The sequence below is a fragment of the Mastomys coucha genome, unplaced genomic scaffold, assembly GCF_008632895.1.
Source record: "Mastomys coucha isolate ucsf_1 unplaced genomic scaffold, UCSF_Mcou_1 pScaffold1, whole genome shotgun sequence".
Classification (NCBI taxonomy): Eukaryota; Metazoa; Chordata; class Mammalia; order Rodentia; family Muridae; genus Mastomys; species Mastomys coucha.
Genome location: NW_022196891.1, coordinates 1919192 through 1939155, shown reverse-complemented (window position 1 = coordinate 1939155; position 19964 = coordinate 1919192). Strand labels below are relative to the sequence as shown.

Genomic DNA, 19964 nt, shown 5'->3' with positions numbered 1-19964 from the left:
TTTTTTTTTGGAAAATCATACAGGATTTGGGATTATGTTCATTTTCTAGAGAAGAATCTCAAATAAGTGAATTTCAGACCATTCCACCTCAGGTTACATAGACTTACTTAAGTCTCATCAGAGGTAGGGAACTACACCAGTCAGAAGACAAATGACATGATGTTTGAGCCATGCAGTTGTCACATTTTTGTCATACATCCTTTCCAGTAGCCTTCAGTAACTTTGTGTGCACTGTTTGATGATGATGAGACTCCCTTTAGGAACGCAAGCTTAGTTAAGTAGTATATATTCAGATTTGCATTTAAATATCCTTATTCATATCATAAAGACAATTGTTCTGATGGTATTTCCTTTTTTTCTATAATGTTAGTAATGCCTTTGGGTTTATATAATTTCGATTTTTCTCTATATTTTAGTATTTTCTGAACACATTGTAGTACAAATATGATAAGTTCAAGTAGCTCACTAGCTCCCAGCATCAGTTAAACTCTACTAGAATACTTTTATAATGTGGATTCCTAAATCCTGTTTGGGTGAAGCATAACAAGTGCACCGATGTGTGTCAGCCTGATTCCCTGTCTTTGTGTCTAGCACACACAGGAAGGCTTAGTGATGGAAGTCAGTGGTGTACTGATTATCTTGACTTTATCCACAGTTTGTTTTCATGGTCTTGAATCTCTTTAGAATGATAGTTTATATAGATTCATAAATGTAATTAGTGTTTGAAGCTTTGTGTCAGGGATGGGGTATAGCTCATCAGTGGGACACTTGATTTTCATGACCAGGATAGTTGTTTGATTCCTAGTACTCCCATAAATAAATAAATAAATAAATAAATAAATAAATAAATAAATAAATAAAAAAAAAGAAAAAGAAATCTGGGGTAAAGAAAATGAAGTTTAACCATAATCTCTTCTTAGAGGCAATCAAATATCCAGCAGTCACAAGTTTAACCTAATGTTTCCTTTCTTTTTCATTTTTATTTGGTTTTATTTCCTGTTTTCTCCATTTTTTTTTTCTGTCTTTATTTAACAAGTACAAGAAACCAAATTAGGAAGCATTAAGCCTCTCCTCCCTTTTCTTCTGTAGGTTGCTCTCTGATTCTCAACAGCTGGATATTTTAAGAAAAGCAAGATCTTACATAAAACAGGAGAAATTCGATGAAGTAGTAAGTACATAGGCACTTGAGGTCAGGACTGGGAGCTCTGCCGGCGAAGCACATCAGGAAGGCTGTGGGGCTCCTTGCGGAGGGACATTAGCCTCAGACATACTCCTCCTTACTTCAGGTGGTACAGTTTTCTAGCTTAGAAAGGAACTGTATTGCCTGTTTGTTTGTTTGTTTGTTTGTCTAATGAAGAAACAAATACTGAGTCCCCATCCTCTTGTGAGGGTGTAGTGTACCACATTGCCGCTTACGTCACCACATTCATACTAACGCTTCAACTCTAAGCACCTCTACCCCACTGGTTTTCTGCATTATATTGTATTGCATTGCATAGTATCACATTTACATTACAGGGGATTGAACAGAGGGTCCTGTGCATGCTAAATAAATACCCTATTAGTGAGCTGCATCCCCAGCTCTATTTTATTTATTTAATTTATCAATTTGTTTACTAATTTTTTTTGGAAGAGAATTGTTTGGTTGCCCAGGGTAGTGTCAGATTTGCACAGCCTCTAAAGCAGTTGCGATTACATACATGTGTCACCATGCCTTATTAAAGAGATTACCCTAAGTAATTACCAGTCTGCGCATTTATAATTTTTTTAATTATGCTTTTAAAGTTTAGACATTTTCCCTGGTAGTATTTGAACCCAGAGTGTCTCATATGCTAGTTTAGCACTGTACCACTAAACTACATTCCCAGTTCACTAACCTATTCTTCTCCTCTGACATACTGTTATTTTGCTGACATTTTATAGTAGATTTTCATAATCTGACATGAAAGTGAAATACAATGCATATACTCACATGCTTACATATGTATATACATATGGGCATTTCCATTATTTGAGACATATGCTGGAACACCTTCATTTCCAGTATGTATCATCTGAAGACCATTTTGACATAATGATTTCCTTTAAAATACTACCTAGAGCATAAATTGTTTTCATTAAAGTACCCTATCTTTGCAAATTAAAAAGCCTTTTTATTCTGAGATACCTTCATGTTTTACAAGAAGATCCTCACAGCTATGGTCTGTTCCTATGCTTCTCGTATACAGCGTCTCACTCCACTCTGCTGCCATGGTCCTTGGGTGGGGAAGCTTGGCTGTTGCTGTTTCCCTGTACGCATTCTGTATATGCTTTGTCCTCATAGGTGTCCCTCTGTGAGGAGCTGATTGACCTTGCACTGAGAGGACTGTCCTATTATCACACTTACGACAGACTATTTCTGGGCATCAATGTTGCGGTTGGTTTTGTGGGATGGATGTCTTATGCCTCTTTGTTAATCATCAAGTCTCATTCTAATATCCCAAGAGGCACCAGGAAGGAAAGTAAGGTAAGTTCAGATGTAACAAAGATTCAGATGATACTGTCCTGAGTTACCAGGACGCCAGTCTGAATCAATCGTGAATAGTGAGTTCATAGAATCCGTAAGTTGTAAGATTAAGTGAACTCATGTGTTTTGTCTTTGCTTTTCTTGTATTTTCTGGTGTGTCTGTTATTTTTTTTTCCCAGTGGCTAATAGAGTACATTGATTACAGTGGCTCTGTAACTTAAGAGAAGCATAAAGAAATGCATACGAATAATTTAAGTTCTTCTGTAGTCTAAATGATACTGTTTCTGATTTTTAAATAACTACTCAATGTAAGTATTGCACATACTCCTAGAATAGGTTATTAGGAAACTACTCCAGGCCTGCAGGCAACTCAGATCCTGGGAGTACTTGCTGCTCTGGCTGAAGGTCTGAGCTTAGCTCCTAGAGCCTGTATCAGGCTCACAGTTGTCGGTAACTCGAGGTCCAGAGAATCTGATGTCCTCTGGCCTTCCCAGGCATCTCATTGTACATGATACATAAATTTATGGAGGCACACATATATACACATGCAAATTAATAAAAATAATAAATATATATATTTTTAAAAGCTTCTTTAAACCGCTGTGGTGGTGCACACTAATCATCATAGCCGTCAGCAGGCAGAAGCAGGTAGATTTCTAGGTTCAAGGCCACCCTTGTCTACAGAACAAGTTCCAGAACAACCAGGGCCACACAGAGAAACCATATCTCAAAAAACCAGAAGGCAAAACAAACCACTTCAAAGCAGTATACTTATTTTTATCTCATATTAAGAACTGAACAAACAATATATTCATTGTTTAAATATTCTTTTATAGTAATATTTATACTTCTCTGATTTTTTTCTCTTTCATCTTTCTGACATAAATTTCAAGAATGTTTTCTTAACCTTAAGATTGATTTAATTATTATAATGTATTTGAAGTTGGCTGTAATGGGAACTGTTTTTTACATGTTAGGGAAATAGACAGAAATGACTATGTTTTGGTAATGGAAAGATGTATTTAGGAATTCTACTGATTCTTTAACACATATAGTTTCTTTACCTTCATTTAAGAATGGAGGCATACTGTGCTTTCAATGAAAGGAAGAGGTCAAACTTCTAAACCAGTAGTTCCCAACCCTGCTAATGCTGTGACCCTTTAATACAGTTGCTCATGTCATGGTGACCCCCACCATAAAATTCATGTAGCTACTATATATTTTCTGATGGTCCTAGGTAACCCTGTGAAAGAGTCATTTGACCCTTTAAAGGCATTGTGACCCACAGGGGGAATCACTGCTCTAAACAGAGAATATAACAGTACATACATGGTTTTATTGCATTAAAACACTTTCTGTCTTAAAAGTATATTGCTGACTATCATTTACGAGGCAGAATATCCTACCTTCGTTTCCTTTGCTTCATTCTCTCTAATGATTATTACTGTGTCCAAATCCTCTAAAAAGTATTCTGCAAGGATATTTTAAATAACAATAGTCTATAAACATTTCTAGTGGTAACTTTTATCATTTTATATTTTATTTGTCTATAATGTAGGGAAGAACATTATTATTGCTTAATTTCAGTTTTTTATAGTTCTTTCTATGCATCTTAAATAATTTTTTCCAAGTAATTGTGGTTATTTCAATATATTTGAGGTTGGCTGTAATGGGAATTATTTCCTACATGTTAGCAGATACACAGAAATGACTGTTTTGGTAATGGAGAGATGTATCTAAGAATTGTACTGGGTTCTTGAAATGTATACTGCCCTCTTTGTGCATTTCAGCTTCTGTTTATAAAAGATGAGACTGGGCTGAAGTAATTAGCTAACTTGGTAATAGCCCCTCAGCCAAGGTGGGACTGAGATCTGAGCTGTTGTGTCAAACACTGCTTTTTCCTTTTGCTGTTCAGAATATTGAAAAAAGATATATTTTTGTTAATATATCAAGACTTCATAGTTGATAGCTCTTTTATTTATTAATTTGACAGTGCAAGTCAGTAGTTAATTGAGTGTACAAGTACAATGCTAGGTGTTCTACAGAGAAATAGGAGATTCAGATTGTACCATGAAAAATCATGGTATTAAATAAAGTAGGCAAGAAATAAGCACCCTCCATGATTTTGGTTAACTATATTTCATACTATTAGTGTTTAAGATTTGAGGCCTACAATGTTTTAAATAAAAGAGAATCTATCATATTAATAACAGTAAAAAAAAAAAGGAAGTCCTGGTGTGAGTTTAGTTTATTTTTAATTGTGTGTTTGTATATATCTATGAGGGTTCACGTGACTGCAGATGCCTATAGAAATCAGAGGAATCAGATCTCCTAGAGAGAATTACAGGGTTCTATAAACTGCCTAGAATGGCTGCTGGTATCTGAACTTGGGCCCTTTGCACACACTGTTTACACTGTTGACCACTGAGACATTTTTCCAGCTTTTTGCCAGAAGTTGAGACTATAGTGAGGAGGAAAATTCAAACAGATGAAATGGTACAAACAAAAGTAGCACCTTTTGTGCTGGGTGATGAGTTGTCTTTACTGATCTCCATCGTTTCCAAGTATACCCTGCCTCGGATGCTTTGTGGATGTTGTTCAGTTAGGTTTAACCTTCCTGCAGCTTTGTTAGTTATGACTCTCATAATATGGGGGAAAGATTGAAGCTTAGATAATTAGGTAATTCTGCTTCTGGAGCCAGCTAGTCAGTCAGGATAGGAACCTTGACTGGGGGAGTGAGGATGATTTTAGGAAAGGCAGAAAGAAGATGCAAGAGATAGGAATGTGGGAGGGCTGCTGGTGAATACCATGCCAGTGAGCAAGTGTATTTTCTCAGTGTCTTTTAAAGACAAGCAACACAAAGCATGTCTAATTCCCAGAAGCTAAACAATGACCACAAATCCTTACATGGCGAATTTATGGTACACAGTATCTATGTTTGACTAAGGCTGTTCCCTTCAGGTTAGGACAATCTCTCAAGGATGTATATATATGTAAGCAGAGGAACTTGTCAGGGTATAGCACACGTCTTAATTAAAAACAAAGACAGATGTCGGCAGACTCATTCATGATTAATCACAAGCAAGAAGTCAGTCAAAGTTAACTCCAGAAGTGCTCCCCACCTTCTACCATATTGTATCAACTCTAGAGTATGAAGTTGTTGTTCAGACACTCATATCTTTCATTTCTCATTATTTTACTCTTCTCAAAATAGTATAAATGAGTTCTCATCTCTTATAATCAATTGCAGATATATCCCCTTTCAATTTTAGAGCTCTTATCTGTCCCTACTTATTTAAATGTGGCTTTCTATTCTCCATCATTTTTCTATGGGACCGCTATTATCTTTATTTCATGTTCTGTTGACTGAGAGATTCTATAATTGCTGAGATTAGTGCAAAAAAGAATAAAAAATAAAAATAATAGCCATAATTTATTGAGCATCAGTAATATTCTAGTTACTTTACTAAGCCCTGTGTAATCTGGTTTTTCTTACCAGCAGTGATAAATATGTATAATTTTATTATACCCCTGTTATAGACAGACAAAACTCTGTCTAAGGAAAGCTTTGTACTTTGGACTGCTCTATCCCACATTTTTTTGTTAATCAAGAAAATGTTGCACAGACATGCTCAAAAGTTAATCTGATGGAAGCAGTTCCTTAGTTAAAGTTTCCTCCTCCAGGTATGTAAAGTTGACAACTGAGATCACCCATCTCAATATCATAGCCAGTTGGACTTGAACTTCAATTTCTTATTTACAAATGCTATGCCTCAACCTCTTTTTACAGCCATTTCCTAACTTATGCTTGATTCCAATTTAATAATCTTTTACACCAGTAGAGAAAAATATAAAAATGGGATAGGAAATGGATATATTTCCTAATTTTGAGTGTTTCCAGAAAGAGGTTCTTGGTTCCTGCTTATTTATCCTTGGCTAACAGGTAGAGGAAACAAAAAACATGGAGTGGAGTCAAAAGAGCTCCTCCTCCCCACCGTCCACTTCCTTTCTTCTCTAACACCTTCTGAAGGCACTTAATATACTTTGTACCATTTTGTAACCTCTGCTTCAGACCCCAGAACTCTACATCTTCTAAAATTCACCCTTTCCCCGTTGTGGGACTGTATGGCCCAGAGCACCAAGAAGCATTGGTAGTCTGGGAAGCTGGCACTAGTGACAAGCATGCAGGGAGTTCCTTATTCAGATTGAGAAGAGTAGATATGGCTTAGGCAGTGGGAGAGGCAAGTGGGCAGCATGGCAGGTTGGAGCTTCGAATAGGCAGAAACTGTTGAATAGAAATAGTTTACTGTGTGGTAAATAGGCCTGTAAGGAGACACAGAAGACAGTCAAGATTTATTTAAAAAGAAAAATTGTTTCTAAGAAGAACTCTGTTCAGAGTTCCGAATGAGTTATTTATAAACTAGTTTTAGGACCCTTGCCAGTCCGCAACTGAGAATTGCCTAATGATAACTATTTGAGGATAGCCAGTTTTTTTCCTGATATGCTAGGACAATGACAGATTTTTCATTTTGAAAGAAGTTTGATTAATCATCTAGTTGCAGAAACAGAAAAAAAGATATTTTTCTTAAAAACCATAAATCAGCATGGGTTTCAATATATTCAAATGTTCTGTTTCATTTCAGAAGCCACATCATCTCCTCACTTGTAGCTTCATAGCTACTGGTGTCTTAGTAGCATGCTTCCTGATGATCCAAGCCTGTCCGTGGACTTACTATGTGTATTGCTTGCTGCCAGTGCCTATATGGTATGCAGTTCTAAAAGAGTAAGTAGCCTGTCTTTCTGCCTTCTTTCTATTTCACCGGCAGTTAACCCTATGTGTAAAATGCTCTGGGATTTTGTAGCCTAAGTACTAAAAGATGGGAGTACTACTCTCAGATGTCTCAACACTCTCCTTTCATTTACAACTGCATAACGCTGCACACTAAACATACTTTTGTGTTACCTTTTTTACCTCATCTGTACTTCTTTGAGGAAGCAGTGACTCGGTTCATTTCTTTGAGTGTTTTTCAAACAAAAATATATAATAAAATAACATAATAAATATTACTGTGTTGTGTTATTAGTACCTTACATCTTGCACTTATTTTATCATCTTGTATTTTAGTTTCTTCATGTTTTACAAAGTTTATGTGTTTTCTTTACATATGCTTTACTTCTTCCTTAGCCATGAAATAAGTGAAACTTTTAATTATATCCAATCTATTACTGTCTGCTGACAGCGACCCTCTACAGTTCAATGCGCTGTGCTTCTGTCTGTATGTACTTTCTCATTCTCAGCATCGTCTAAAAGAGGCTTCTTACTATTATAGTCAGCCTGGAAAGGAAGATAACTCAGATTTCAAGCTCATCTGGGAGGCAGAGGCAGGAGGATCTGCATTTCTATGTCTGGGCTCTATAGAGAAGGGCTGCCCAAAAATCATAACAAAACAATTCAGATACTTTAAGTATGAAGAAATAAGACACTGAGCAAAGAACATCCAGTGGTTTCACCGTCTGAACGTAATAAGGTTGTTGGTTTGCTTAGTTAGCTCACTTGTGCTTTTCCGACATCATTTCTCTACTTTGAGAACTCTCTAAGTTTCTTAGCCAGTCTGTTCTACTGTAGAACCCCTTCCGAATGATTAATTAGCCTAATCGTTACGATAGTATATATATTTTACATTTAGGGAAAATGGGATTTTGCAGATATGTTTTATTGCACCATTTTGATAGATTGCATGGAAAATAAAACATTAAAAGTGAGTTTTTAAGCTGGTTAGATTGCTTCACAAGTCAACAGTCAAGGGCACTTGGGTCTCACATAACTAAAAGGAATGAACAAATTCATGAAGATTGCTCTCCAACCTCCACTGTGGGTACACATATTCACATAATAAATAATTATTAAATATTTTAACCCATTTTTTCTAGAATAAAAATCCTCCAAAATGACTTCATTTAATCTCCGTGCCTCTTTGCTTATTTACAGTTGAAAAACAAAAGAAATACTCTCCTTGTGGTATTAACTTTTCTTTCCTAGGTGGCTACTTAACAGTGTGATATAATTTTATTCTATAGCCATTGTTTTCAGTCAGAAAAAGGTCATAAACCAAATGATACTGGCCCTTTACAATTACCTACTTAATACTCTACAAATGCTAAAGTTTTTTTTTTTCTTGATGATAAAATGCAAAATGTACTCAAGTATGTAATACATTTTTGGTGGTTATAAATTCTCAATTACAATTAGTGTACAATTAATGACATCTTAAATTGGGTTTGGAAAAGGTTATTTGGCTCAGTTAAAAAGTGCAATTAAACTGAGAGTAGTGGTGCATGTCTCTAATCCCATCTCCTCAGGAGCTGAGGCACAAACCCCGGCATTTTGAGGCCAGCCTGAATGACAGCAACATAAAGTTTAAATGGAAAGGCTGGGATTTTAGCTTAGTGTCAGACTGGATGTCTGCATGGATAGAGCCTTAGGCTCAGTCCTCAGTATTGAAGATAAATAAAAATCGTAAGTTCAGGTAAGACTTTATGAAAGCTTTTGGAGTAGCTCAGAGGTAGATACAAGGTTAGTCCAATGAGTTGTAGTATTTTTTTTTAAGTTTGCATACATTTAGGTTCAATTTACTTTTTATTTTTATTTTTTGATGTATCTGCAGTACATGTACCTTTGTTTAAACTAAGGTCATACAAAAATCATTTTTGTTATTTATATTTATAAAACTAAATAAATATATATCATCATTTTTCCTAAAATACAGATTTCCACAAATAAAAGTAAGCAAAGCCATTAAAACAAATTGCTACCATTTATCTTAAATTTTAAATAATTTATAAATGGGAACATCTGGGATTTGGGGCTTTGTGCAGTTTTAATTTTGCATTACATTGCTAATATTAATATGCTATTGCAAATTATAAGTAATCATTTTGTAAATTGTCTCCTTAAACAGACATGAAGTTATTCAAGACCTGGTTGAATCACTCCTGACTTTCCCTCTGAGGCATCTTGCTGCCTACTTGCTTGTCTTCACCTTGGGTATTGAAGTACTGGTGAGTACCTGGCCAGGTGTCTTGTGGCTTTGTTTCTGGCATGAAGTGACCTTCGTCTTCATTTTCTTTGCAATCTCTTACCAGGTGCTCAGTTTCTTCTACCGCTACATGTTGACAGCTGGACTGCTTGTGTTTGCAGGCTGGCCGTTTCTCACTCAGCTGTGGACCCGAGCCAAGGTATAAGTACTCATGTTGGCAAAACAGAGTAGTAGTTACTTTGTGTTGATATGTGTTTGGCTCAAAGAATTGTTTATTTTTAAGCAAAGGAGTGGAGTGCACACTCACATAAAGGGCCTGGTCCTTTGAAAGGAAGGGCTGACATCAACTTTCTGTCTCTGTGATTTATACATATGTTCCTGTCAGAATGAGCCAGAGATATTGGAAGCCTATAAAGACAGAGCTGGTTGTTTGCGGCACTCATGGAGCTTCTAGTCCCTAGAGAGAGGAGAGAGTCCTTAGGGCAGCAGAGTGGCCCAGGAGTTCACACTCCAAGCTCCAGTCTGAGGAGTGGCTTCCTTGTGCCCCATCCACGCAGCTCTTTTCTGGGAATGTAGCAGCATGGAGACCCAGTAGTATTTTAAAAGCCACAAGAAGTTGGGAGGGAATTTGACAAAGCACATGTATACGAATTTCAAACAATAACCAACCCAAAACAGATAGTAAATATGATTCAAGGTATCCATATTTGTGATGGTTGATCTTAACTGTGAGATTAATGGTATTTAAGAATCACATACAAACAAGCCTCTGGGGAAATCCAGGAGGGTTTTTCTGAATGAAGTTAATCAAGGTGAAAAGTCCCACCTTAACTATTGGGACTAGTTTTTTTAAAAACAGAGAAGGCAAAGTTGAGCAGCAGCATTCATTCTGCTTCCTGACTGGTTGCAGTGTGGTGATCAACTAACTGCCTCAAGCTCTTGCTGGCTGTCATAACATACCTCCCTGCTACCACACTCCCCGCCCCCTGCCATGATGGACAGAACCATCTGTGGAACTATGAGAAAAAGCAAACCCTCCATCTTTAAGTTGCTTCCTGTCATACATTTTGTTATTACAAAAGTAACTAATACAATATTAGGGTCTAAATAAATTCAGCACAGCTTTTCTTTTAGTTTCAGCCATGTGTTATATGAGATGCTAAAAACAGATTTCTATACCATATTTGTCTAAATACGTATTTTTTTTCTTGACTTTAGATCACCTGCCTGAGCTGGGCTTTCTTCTCTTTGCTTCTGGCAGTATTCCCATTGATGCCTGTTGTGGGTAGAAAGCCAAACCTGTCTCTAGTGTACGTACAATGTTGTTTGCTATTTCAATAGAATTTATCCTCTATTGACACTGTAACATTAAAAAGCAATTCTCTCTCTGCCTTTCTGCCTCTGTGTTCTCTCTCTCTCTCTCTCTTTCTCTCTCTCTCTCTGCCTTTCTGCCTCTGTGCTCTCTCTCTCTCTCTCTCTCTCTCTCTCTCTCTCTCTCTCTGTGTGTGTGTGTGTGTGTGTGTGTGTGTGTGTGTGTGTGTTTATGTGCGTGTGCCATATGTATGTGGATATCCATGAAGGCCATAAGAGGATGTGAGATCCCTTGGATCTGGGTTATGTATATATGGGGACCACTTGAAATGGGACTGTTTGGTGGAGCAGGAAATGCTCTTGACTGTTAACCCATGTCTCCAGGTCCAATACCATGACACTAAACTAATCTTGGTTCTGAGCTTAACATTACATGAATAAACCTGAAATACTAATGTTGAATTACTAGTTATGATCTTAGCCTATCACCTGAGAGGCCTTAGTCCCCCTGGAGGTGCTACCAGACCTTCATAGGTAGTAAAATTATACCAAGTGGTAACTTAAAACTCACCCTTATTCCTGGTTTAGATTTTCTTTATTCTGAATATTATAGAATCTATAAAAATTTAGTTACATTGTGAAAGTGTTCTGCGTTCAGATGTTAGTTTTAAGTGTGTTTATGACCAAACCAAATGCCACTAAAAAATGAATGTCTGTCTTAATTGAATTAAAATTTTTCCATGAGAAAAAAAAATCTCTATTTTGAAAGTGTGCTTCCCTGTTTTGTTTTGTTTGCAGAATTAGGAATCAACCCCAGGACCTTGTACTTGCTAGGCAATATTTTTATGTTTAACTATTCAAATTGTGTAAAAAAAATTCTTTATTCTTTAATATATTCTCAGTCTTACTGGTACATTTCCCCCCAGTATGACCTAGACAAATATTTAAAATAATTAGTTGCCTGTGCTTTGAAGTTATCATATGTAACCTACTGACAACTTTCCTCAACCACCATGGGTGTCTGAGTGTGTGTGCATGTGTGTATGTCCATCCTTGTGTGAAAGCCAAACCTTTCTCTAGTGTATGTACAATGTTGTTTGCTATTTCAATAGAATTTATCCTCTATTGACACTGTAACATTAAAAAACAGTTCTCTCTCTCTCTGCCTTTCTGCCTCTGTGCTCTCTCTCTCTCCCTCTCTCTCTCTCTCTCTCTCTCTCTCTCTCTCTCTCTCTCTCTGTGTGTGTGTGTGTGTGTGTGTGTGTGTGTGTGTGTGTGTGCGTGTGCATGTGCCATATGTATGTGGATATCCATGAAGGCCATAAGAGGATGTGAGATCCCTTGGATCTGGGTCTGTGTGTGCTTGACTAAGTTATCTGTGTTTCATTTTGCTGTTGTTCTTTTACTTTTTTTTTTTGAGCAGAGTCTGGCCTCAAACTCACTGTCCTGCCTTAGCCTTCTGAGTACTGGGATTGTAGGCATATATACCAGTTCACACCTTTACATCGTATAGTTGCCTTTGCTGTTTACTTCTTAGTGTTCTGGGCATTTCTAAAAAGGATTTTCCCTAATCTTTAATAGATAAGGATATATATATATATATATATATATTTTTTTTTTTTAACTGTAAGAAGATTAACTGAATATTCTTAAGTGTCTGTTAATTTAAGAAATTCTGTACTTTTCTTTGCTTGTTGGTTTTTCTGGCTTCTCACAACAGCAACAACAAAAATGAGATCAGGAATTGTCCTAGGAACACAGTTAATAATCAGAGCCCAATTATTGAATTATAAGACCACACTGTCTAAACTATACTTCAATATTACAGTCAAAAATTTGGAATTTTCATGAAGTAAATATAGCATGTGAGAAACAAAATTTAAATACTTTTATTTGTTTGTTTGTTTATTGATTGATTGATTGATTGATGCAAGTTGTCCTGTGCGTTCCTTTGCTGTCTCTGTAAAGCCCTTTCCTACCTTTTATCAGTCTTGCTCATGCAGTACTGACATAGTTTGGGAGAAGATATTATAAAAGGACAATATACTGTATAAATGGTCTCTATAGAATATTGCTACTTGCATTTTCTATTAAAGATTGACTCAAAAAGCAAATAAGCCTGCTAAATGTAAAAAAATCAAATTCATGTTATTGAAAATTATGGTGTTTCTATCTAAACGTGATTTAAATTTTGCTATTAATGTTAAATGCATGTTGGTTTCCTGTGATTATTTGCAATTTATCTTATTCTTAGTTCATAGAGAAAGTTCTATGTCCATTTGATCTCTCATAGCAATTTCATCCTCTAGATTACAGAAACAGATGTGTGCAACAATTAAGGATAAAATAAGGAAACAGAGAAGATAGGTGTATTTTGTTACTGTTGGATTTCTGTGAGCTCAGTGTACTAAAGCAGAACAGTTGCCAATGCGTTAAAACAAAAGAAAGAGAAGAGGCAAAAGTTGTTATTCTACATAGCTAGTCTTATGAGTCTTATTATAATACATTTTAAAGTGTTGATGTTTTTTTCTTATGACCTCAGAGATTACTTGAAGAATAAAAAAATGAACATCAGCCATGTTCTTGGTATATACCTAATCATGGATTTGTACTTTCTTATTTCTGTAACACTCACTTTTCCTTAGTTCTTTTTATTTGAGTTCTAGATTGTATCTTGAACATACATTCAGTTATATTATTCAGATTTTTATGAAGAGCTAAAATTCCTTGGTATTAGTTACCTATGACTTTGTTGACAGTCTTCCTGACAGTCTAGAAAATGAGTTCAGCCACTTCAGCATAGTATACACAATGACTTACACAGTGATGGACTCCCCGACATTGTTGAGACCACTGCCCCACCTTCCAGCGAGGCCAGCTGAGGAGACACTGGGTCTGGGATGGGAAGGAGCTGCTTAGCCTGAGGAGTCCTTTGTCCTTCTTTGGATGAATCTGTTCTCTCAGTGAGAATCTCTGTGACAGATGCTTTCTTTAGCTACCTTTTATATTCTCTGTATTTACCTACTTCAGTTTAAGAGCCATAGCAGTTGATGAATGAAAAAGAATGAATTAGACAAATAGGTAATAAGGTAAATATACTGAATGAAGTTATGGAATGTAGTTACAACTAGCACTGCCATGTGCTTGCCCTGCTATTTCCCATCATTCCTCTGCCAGCTTTACTACTTGATGACGATTAAACAAAATGCATGAGAGGTCTACATTTGAGTAAACTGCCTCATGTTTTCATATGCTGTTTTTAGAATGCTTCTTTAGAAAAGTTTGAACATGAATAATATTTTGAAACAGAATGGGTGCCGGACTGCTGGTTCTTCTGCTGTCGCTGGCTGTTCTAACAACTCTCGTAAAAAGAAAAATTAATTTGGTAAAAGACGAGCTGTTGGTACTTCTGTTACAGGTCAGTTAAAATTTTTCTATGGTATATCATATTAGCTATAGAATAAAATGTATCTTAGTGTTATACTCTGTTACATTCCTATATTCCTGTCACTCAAGACTGTCAGAAGAGAAGTTTTCTTTTTTCTTTTTTGTTTTTTATTAGATGTTTTCTTTATGTACAATATCTCCTTTCCCAGGTTCCCCTCCAAAAGAAAAAAGAAAATGAAAATAACAAAAACTAAAACAAACTCCTGTTCCCTCTCCCCTCCTCCTGCTCACCACCTTACCCCCTCCCGCTTACTGGCCCTGGCATTCCCCTACACTGGGGCATAGAACCTTCACAGAACCAAGGACTTCTCCTCCCATTGATAACCGACTTGGCTATCCTCTGCTATACATATACTGCTGGAGCCATTAGTCCCACCATGTGTACTCTTTGGTTGGTGGTTTAGTCCCTGGGAGCTCTGAGGGTACTAGTTAGTTCATATTGTTGTTCGTCCTAAGGGGCTGCAAACCCTTCAGCTCCTTGGGTCCTTTCTCTAGCTCCTTCATTGGGGACCCTGTACTCAGTTCAATGGATGGTTGTGAACCTCTACTTCTGTATTAGTTGGGTACTGTCAGTGCCTCTCAGGAGACAGCTATATCAGGCTCATGTCATCCAGCACTTGCAAGTTTTCTTTTTAAGGTAGTACACAGAAGTATGTATAAAATAGCAAAGGGTCAGCAAGCATAACCAGTGATGTCAAGAAATCAGCAGTTAAGGAGACCGTAGGACTTTAGAGCAAATGCGAGCAGGAGTGTACCCTCTGCACTGAGATTTTTGTAGTCCTCAGATACACCATGCTGCTTTGATGTGGCAGCTCCTGGGAGTGTGGACAATGAGGACAGCAAGTGATAGATGGCCTGGGAGATAGGCTGGAATTGGCTGCTGACTGTGGTGTTTTAAAGTTGGTTACTGCCCAGCTATTGTGTTTACAGGATGTACAGTTTCCAGTAATTTACCTCCAGTTTGTTTCTTAATGTCAGTGTAGCAAATATTTAACAGGGTTGTGAAAGTTATAGATTACATAGTAACCATATTTTACAAAATGATATCTCTTTATGTATTAGAATATGAAGTACTCTTTCATTTTCTTTTTATTTCATTTTCATTTTCTTTCATTTTCATTTTCTTTCATTTTCAGTTTTCAAGACAGTGTTTATGTAGTCCTGACTGTCTGAGAATTCACTCTGTAGACCTAGCTAGTCTCAAAGTCAAGAGATCTACTTGCTTCTGTTTCCTGAGTTCTGGGATTAAAGGCATAAGCCACCACTGTACAGCTTAGAAAGCATTTTTCCAATAGGATAATAGTCCTTCCTTAATTTTTATGTTTTTAACAGTAGGTTTTATCTTTTAAGATTTAAAATTTTATTTGTTTTTATTTTTTTGACATACTTATAAACAATAAAATATATTAGCCCCTATTTCCTCTGTCAACTACTCTCACGTACCCATTAATATGTTTCCTCTTCATCTTTATGTCATTTTTTATTGAGTATTTTATACATGCATATAATGTGCTTTGGTCAAATCCACTCCTCTTCCCCTCCCCTCCATCAACGCTGATCCTTACTAACTAATGTGCTTTCTCTTTAAACCCACTGAATCTACTTCATGCTACCTATATGTGACCATTTCCCTGAAGAAAACTATCTGTCATCTAGAAGCCAATAACTTCTCTGATAGGGATGAGGCCGTCTATGCTCCCCACCCTGTCTGTGCCCCCCACCCCGTCTGTGTTGGGCTTTTGGCTCCTTAATCTCCTGCAGGTCTGTGCATGCAATACAGTCACAGCTGCTGTGAGTTCGTGTGGACAGTAGTTTTGGGCACAGTTAACTAAACCAGAAATGTGCTTTATCTTGTCAAGGAAATCAAGTCCAAGCAGAAAGTGGTTCATTACTCCCATTATTGTGTAGCTATTGCACCAGTGGTCCTGGTCCTGCCATTCCTGTCATTATTGTAGCTGGAAGGATTCACAGCTTCATAAGACTGATGATTATTTTTCTTCCCCAGTAACATGCATAGCACTTTTCCAGACTATGAAAGCTTGCAGGTTGGTACCATCTTAGATTCTCCATGTTCGATGAATCACACATGTGGTGTCTTCGGCAGAAATCTTACTATCAAGCTTTGGAGGGTAACTGAGAGCCATGGCAGTAGCCTATAGTGCTGTTGAGAAGGGACTTTGGGATCACACTGGCCAACTTGTGTGCCCTGCTATGACCCATTACTGGTTTCCTGTCATTTATTGGTACTCTAATTTAAACATATATATCTAAAGAATCAAATCTGTTGTACAGGAGAGAACAGTATTTGTCTTTCTGGGTTTGTGGTATCTCACTCAGAATGATTATTTTCAGTTCCATCCATTTACTCATGAACTTCATTTCATTTTACTTTACAGTTGAATAATATTCCATTGTGTAGATGTACTGCTAAGTCCATCTAGTTCTGCCCATACATGCATGGGTGTGAGGCCATCCACAGGGGGCGAGGGGACCAACCAGTGGGAACACCCTCAAAAAGAATGATTCTCCCTCTTGCACAGCTATCCACTTCCAATATCTCCTCATTTAGGGTTGATGCCTGGAGAGTACTGCCCATCTATGCTGGAATGTTGTCTGTTTGCTTGTGTGCTTAGCAGTGTGAGTTCATGTGTGCAATAGCCATGGCCAGTCAAGCTGAGTAGTACTTCATTGTGTTACTTTTTTTGACCAATTCATCTGCTCATAGTTGTACAGGTTAATTCTGTTTATGACAGCTAGTTAATCCTAGCTCTTGTGAATAGAGGAGCAGTAAACATGGGTATACAAGTGTCTTTGTAGTAGAATATAAGGTACTTTGGGTGTTTGCCCAGGAGAGATACAGCCATGTCATATATCAGTTCTACTTCTAGTTTTTGAGAAACCTCCAGACTGATATCCAAAGTATCTGCACTAGTTTACACTCCCACAAACATGAGTCCCCCTTTTACAACTTCCACACCAGCTCTCCCACCCACCCCCCACCCACCCTTTTTTTATGGATAACCATATCTGGAGCTCTACCAAACCATGTGAGTCTTCTTAAAAAGTTCTCTCAGGACAAAACACTATAATTTATTTCCAAATTAGTGTGAAATAAAAATATAACCATGCTTAAAAGATACAGTAACTTATGTTCATTCTTGGAGAGCAACAGTGAACTCATAAGAAGAGAAGAAACCCTTTGTAAACATCCTATCGAGCTTTGGAACATATGCATCATTGTAAATAGCACACTGCCTTTCTTCTAAACTGGTGTAGTTTTGACAGAATCTACCCACAGGAATGAGAGCTTTGACAGGAATGTGTTTCTTATTCTCACTCCAGAGGACTAGAGAATATCATGCTTAAATTTTTATATACTTTGTTAGAAATACCTCTGCGTATTATATAACTCCATTACAAAGTTCTTTCCTGCATTATCCTTAGTAATTTGCATTAATTTCTGTGCTACCTGACATATTTTATTGATCCTAAGGCATACATTTTTCCCCAATCTTGGCATCTCTGAATTGAGAAAATATCTTACAATAGAATGGCTCCTACGAGTACATCATAGCTTTATTCACAGAAGTGTTTGTGTCTCAATCTGTTCACTAAAAAGACAAAATACAGTAATCTTTAGGATTTGATGAGATCACTGATCTAAACTCTGAGAGCTTATTCTTTTCTAGTCACACTTTAGCTCGTTTCTTAAGAATGGTATTTAATCCACTATTGATCAGGGATCAGTAGTCATTTTTCTATACAGCTGGATAATATTTTTGGTTGTTATGCATAAAGAGTCTGTTAAAAAAATGTTCAAGCCAAACATGTCAGCACAAAAGAAGGCAACACACAAATGAAAAGGAAAGACTATATTGCAATAAAGTAGTTTCTTATGAAAAGAGCCTTCAACCTGACTCCACCTATCATATAGTAACTACAGTGAACATTTATACTGTCTCAGTTCCCAGCGCCTGGTAAATATACAGACCACATGTATTGAATAAATAAATATACGGATAGTACTGTACAGAGGAACAGAGGTGGGAAAGGCACTAGACTATACACTCCTTTCTGTATGTATAATTTAAGAAACCTTCAACATTTGTTACCAGATATTTCTACATAGAAGCTCTGGTGAGGTGTACCATAGTACTCTTGAGAATGTGCTTGCCCTGTGTCACCCTTAGGCAAGTCTCTGGCTTAGCATAGCAATGCTAACATGAAGCTCTGGAGCACAAGAAGGCAGCCTGCTGTGATTCCAGTTTGTCTCTGCACTGCCTAAGCATTTGGTAGTGTGTCACTCTCCCTGCCTTCCCTTTGCTGAGCTGCTCTGTGTTTTCAGATGCTGAGTGCTGTGCTCTCTATGTATGTGGTGTACAGCACCCACCACAGTCTGCTAAGGAAAGAAGGCCTGCCACTTATGAATCAGATTGTGAGCTGGACAACACTAGGTAAGTGGCCACTCAAAACAAATTGGAAAACCTGACCTCTAGTCACGTTTCTTAAAATGATTCCTTTATGTCTACATCGTTGTGCTGAAAGAAATAGTTTTGATAAAGGAAAGCTGTAGCCAGCTACTATTTCTGTTTCCTTCTGGAAGTTGACAAAGAAAAGTTGAAGTCTTGTGAACACACATGGATTAATAAGAATTACTTGATAGAATATTTATAATTTGATAATTGGACTTAATGAACAGCTAATAAAAATCTATTGAGTGATTCTAGAAGCAAAGTTTTTATGAATATTCTATACTGCATATGCACCACATATATTTAATTTTCCTGTCAATCTTTACATTTTCAGGTCTTACACAGATTAGTAAATGATTAAATTTTATGTTTCCCTTTCCCAAACCAACATTGACTAGATATTTCTCAGCATGATGCATATTTTATAAAGGAACAAAGGTGTTTCCAGTCATGTTTCTCTGTGTGGCACCCTTATTTAAGAATGTTAGATTTGGGGATGGTGAAATGGTTCCATGGTTAAGTGCTTACTACTTTCTCAAAGGACACTGTTTGAGCTTCCAGCCCTCACTTGGTAGTTCACATCTGCCTCAGGAGTGAATACACAGGTAGGGAAGGAAGGAAAGTCTTAAAGATATTATAGGAATGGAATTATTTGTACGTTTTGCTCACAGTATTTCAAGTTCCCTTGCAGAGGCAGGAGGACCTCCCTGAGTTCCACACCAGCCAGGTCTATACACTGTCTCAAACAAAGCAAAAGAGAATAAACAAGAACAAAAACAGTATCCTTGGCCAGGAGTGGCTGTGTATTCCTTTGATACTGGGGAGGCAGAGGCTGGTGTGTCTCTGGGGAGGCAGCGGTTGGTGTGTCTCCTAAGTTCAAGGTCAGCCTACTCTATACAGGGAGTTCCAGGGATGCATCATGAGATCCTGTTTGAAAAGAGGAAGGGGAGGGGAGGAGAAAAGTGGAGGAGAGGGGAGGAGAAAAAGAGGGGAGAAGAGGAGAGGAGAGGAGAGGGGAGGAGAAGGGGAGGAGAGGAGAGTAAAGGACCATTGTTAAGCTAGATTGTAGCCCTATTTCTGTTATCATAGGTTGTAGTAGAACACATATGCGTGCTATATAAGAATTCCTAGCCGGGCGGTGGTGGCGCACGCCTTTAATCCCAGCACTTGGGAGGCAGAGGCAGGTGGATT

General features: G+C 37.4%; 1 protein-coding gene across 10 annotated transcripts in view; it reads left to right on the top strand.

Moving 5' to 3' along the window:
* The window catches only part of Pign (phosphatidylinositol glycan anchor biosynthesis class N), a 128914-nt gene that overhangs the window by 56777 nt on the left and 52173 nt on the right, over positions 1-19964 (top strand). For all 10 annotated transcript variants that reach the window (XR_004121240.1, XR_004121239.1, XM_031379807.1 and 7 more), the window contains 8 exons: positions 1090-1168; positions 2324-2506; positions 7150-7289; positions 9466-9565; positions 9650-9742; positions 10762-10853; positions 14164-14272; positions 18647-18755. Coding sequence is in view for 8 of the 10 variants with exons in the window: in XM_031379807.1 (XP_031235667.1) it covers positions 1090-1168; positions 2324-2506; positions 7150-7289; positions 9466-9565; positions 9650-9742; positions 10762-10853; positions 14164-14272; positions 18647-18755 (905 nt within the window). In the remaining 2 variants the exon portion in view is untranslated. The remainder of the gene's footprint in view (positions 1-1089; positions 1169-2323; positions 2507-7149; positions 7290-9465; positions 9566-9649; positions 9743-10761; positions 10854-14163; positions 14273-18646; positions 18756-19964) is intronic.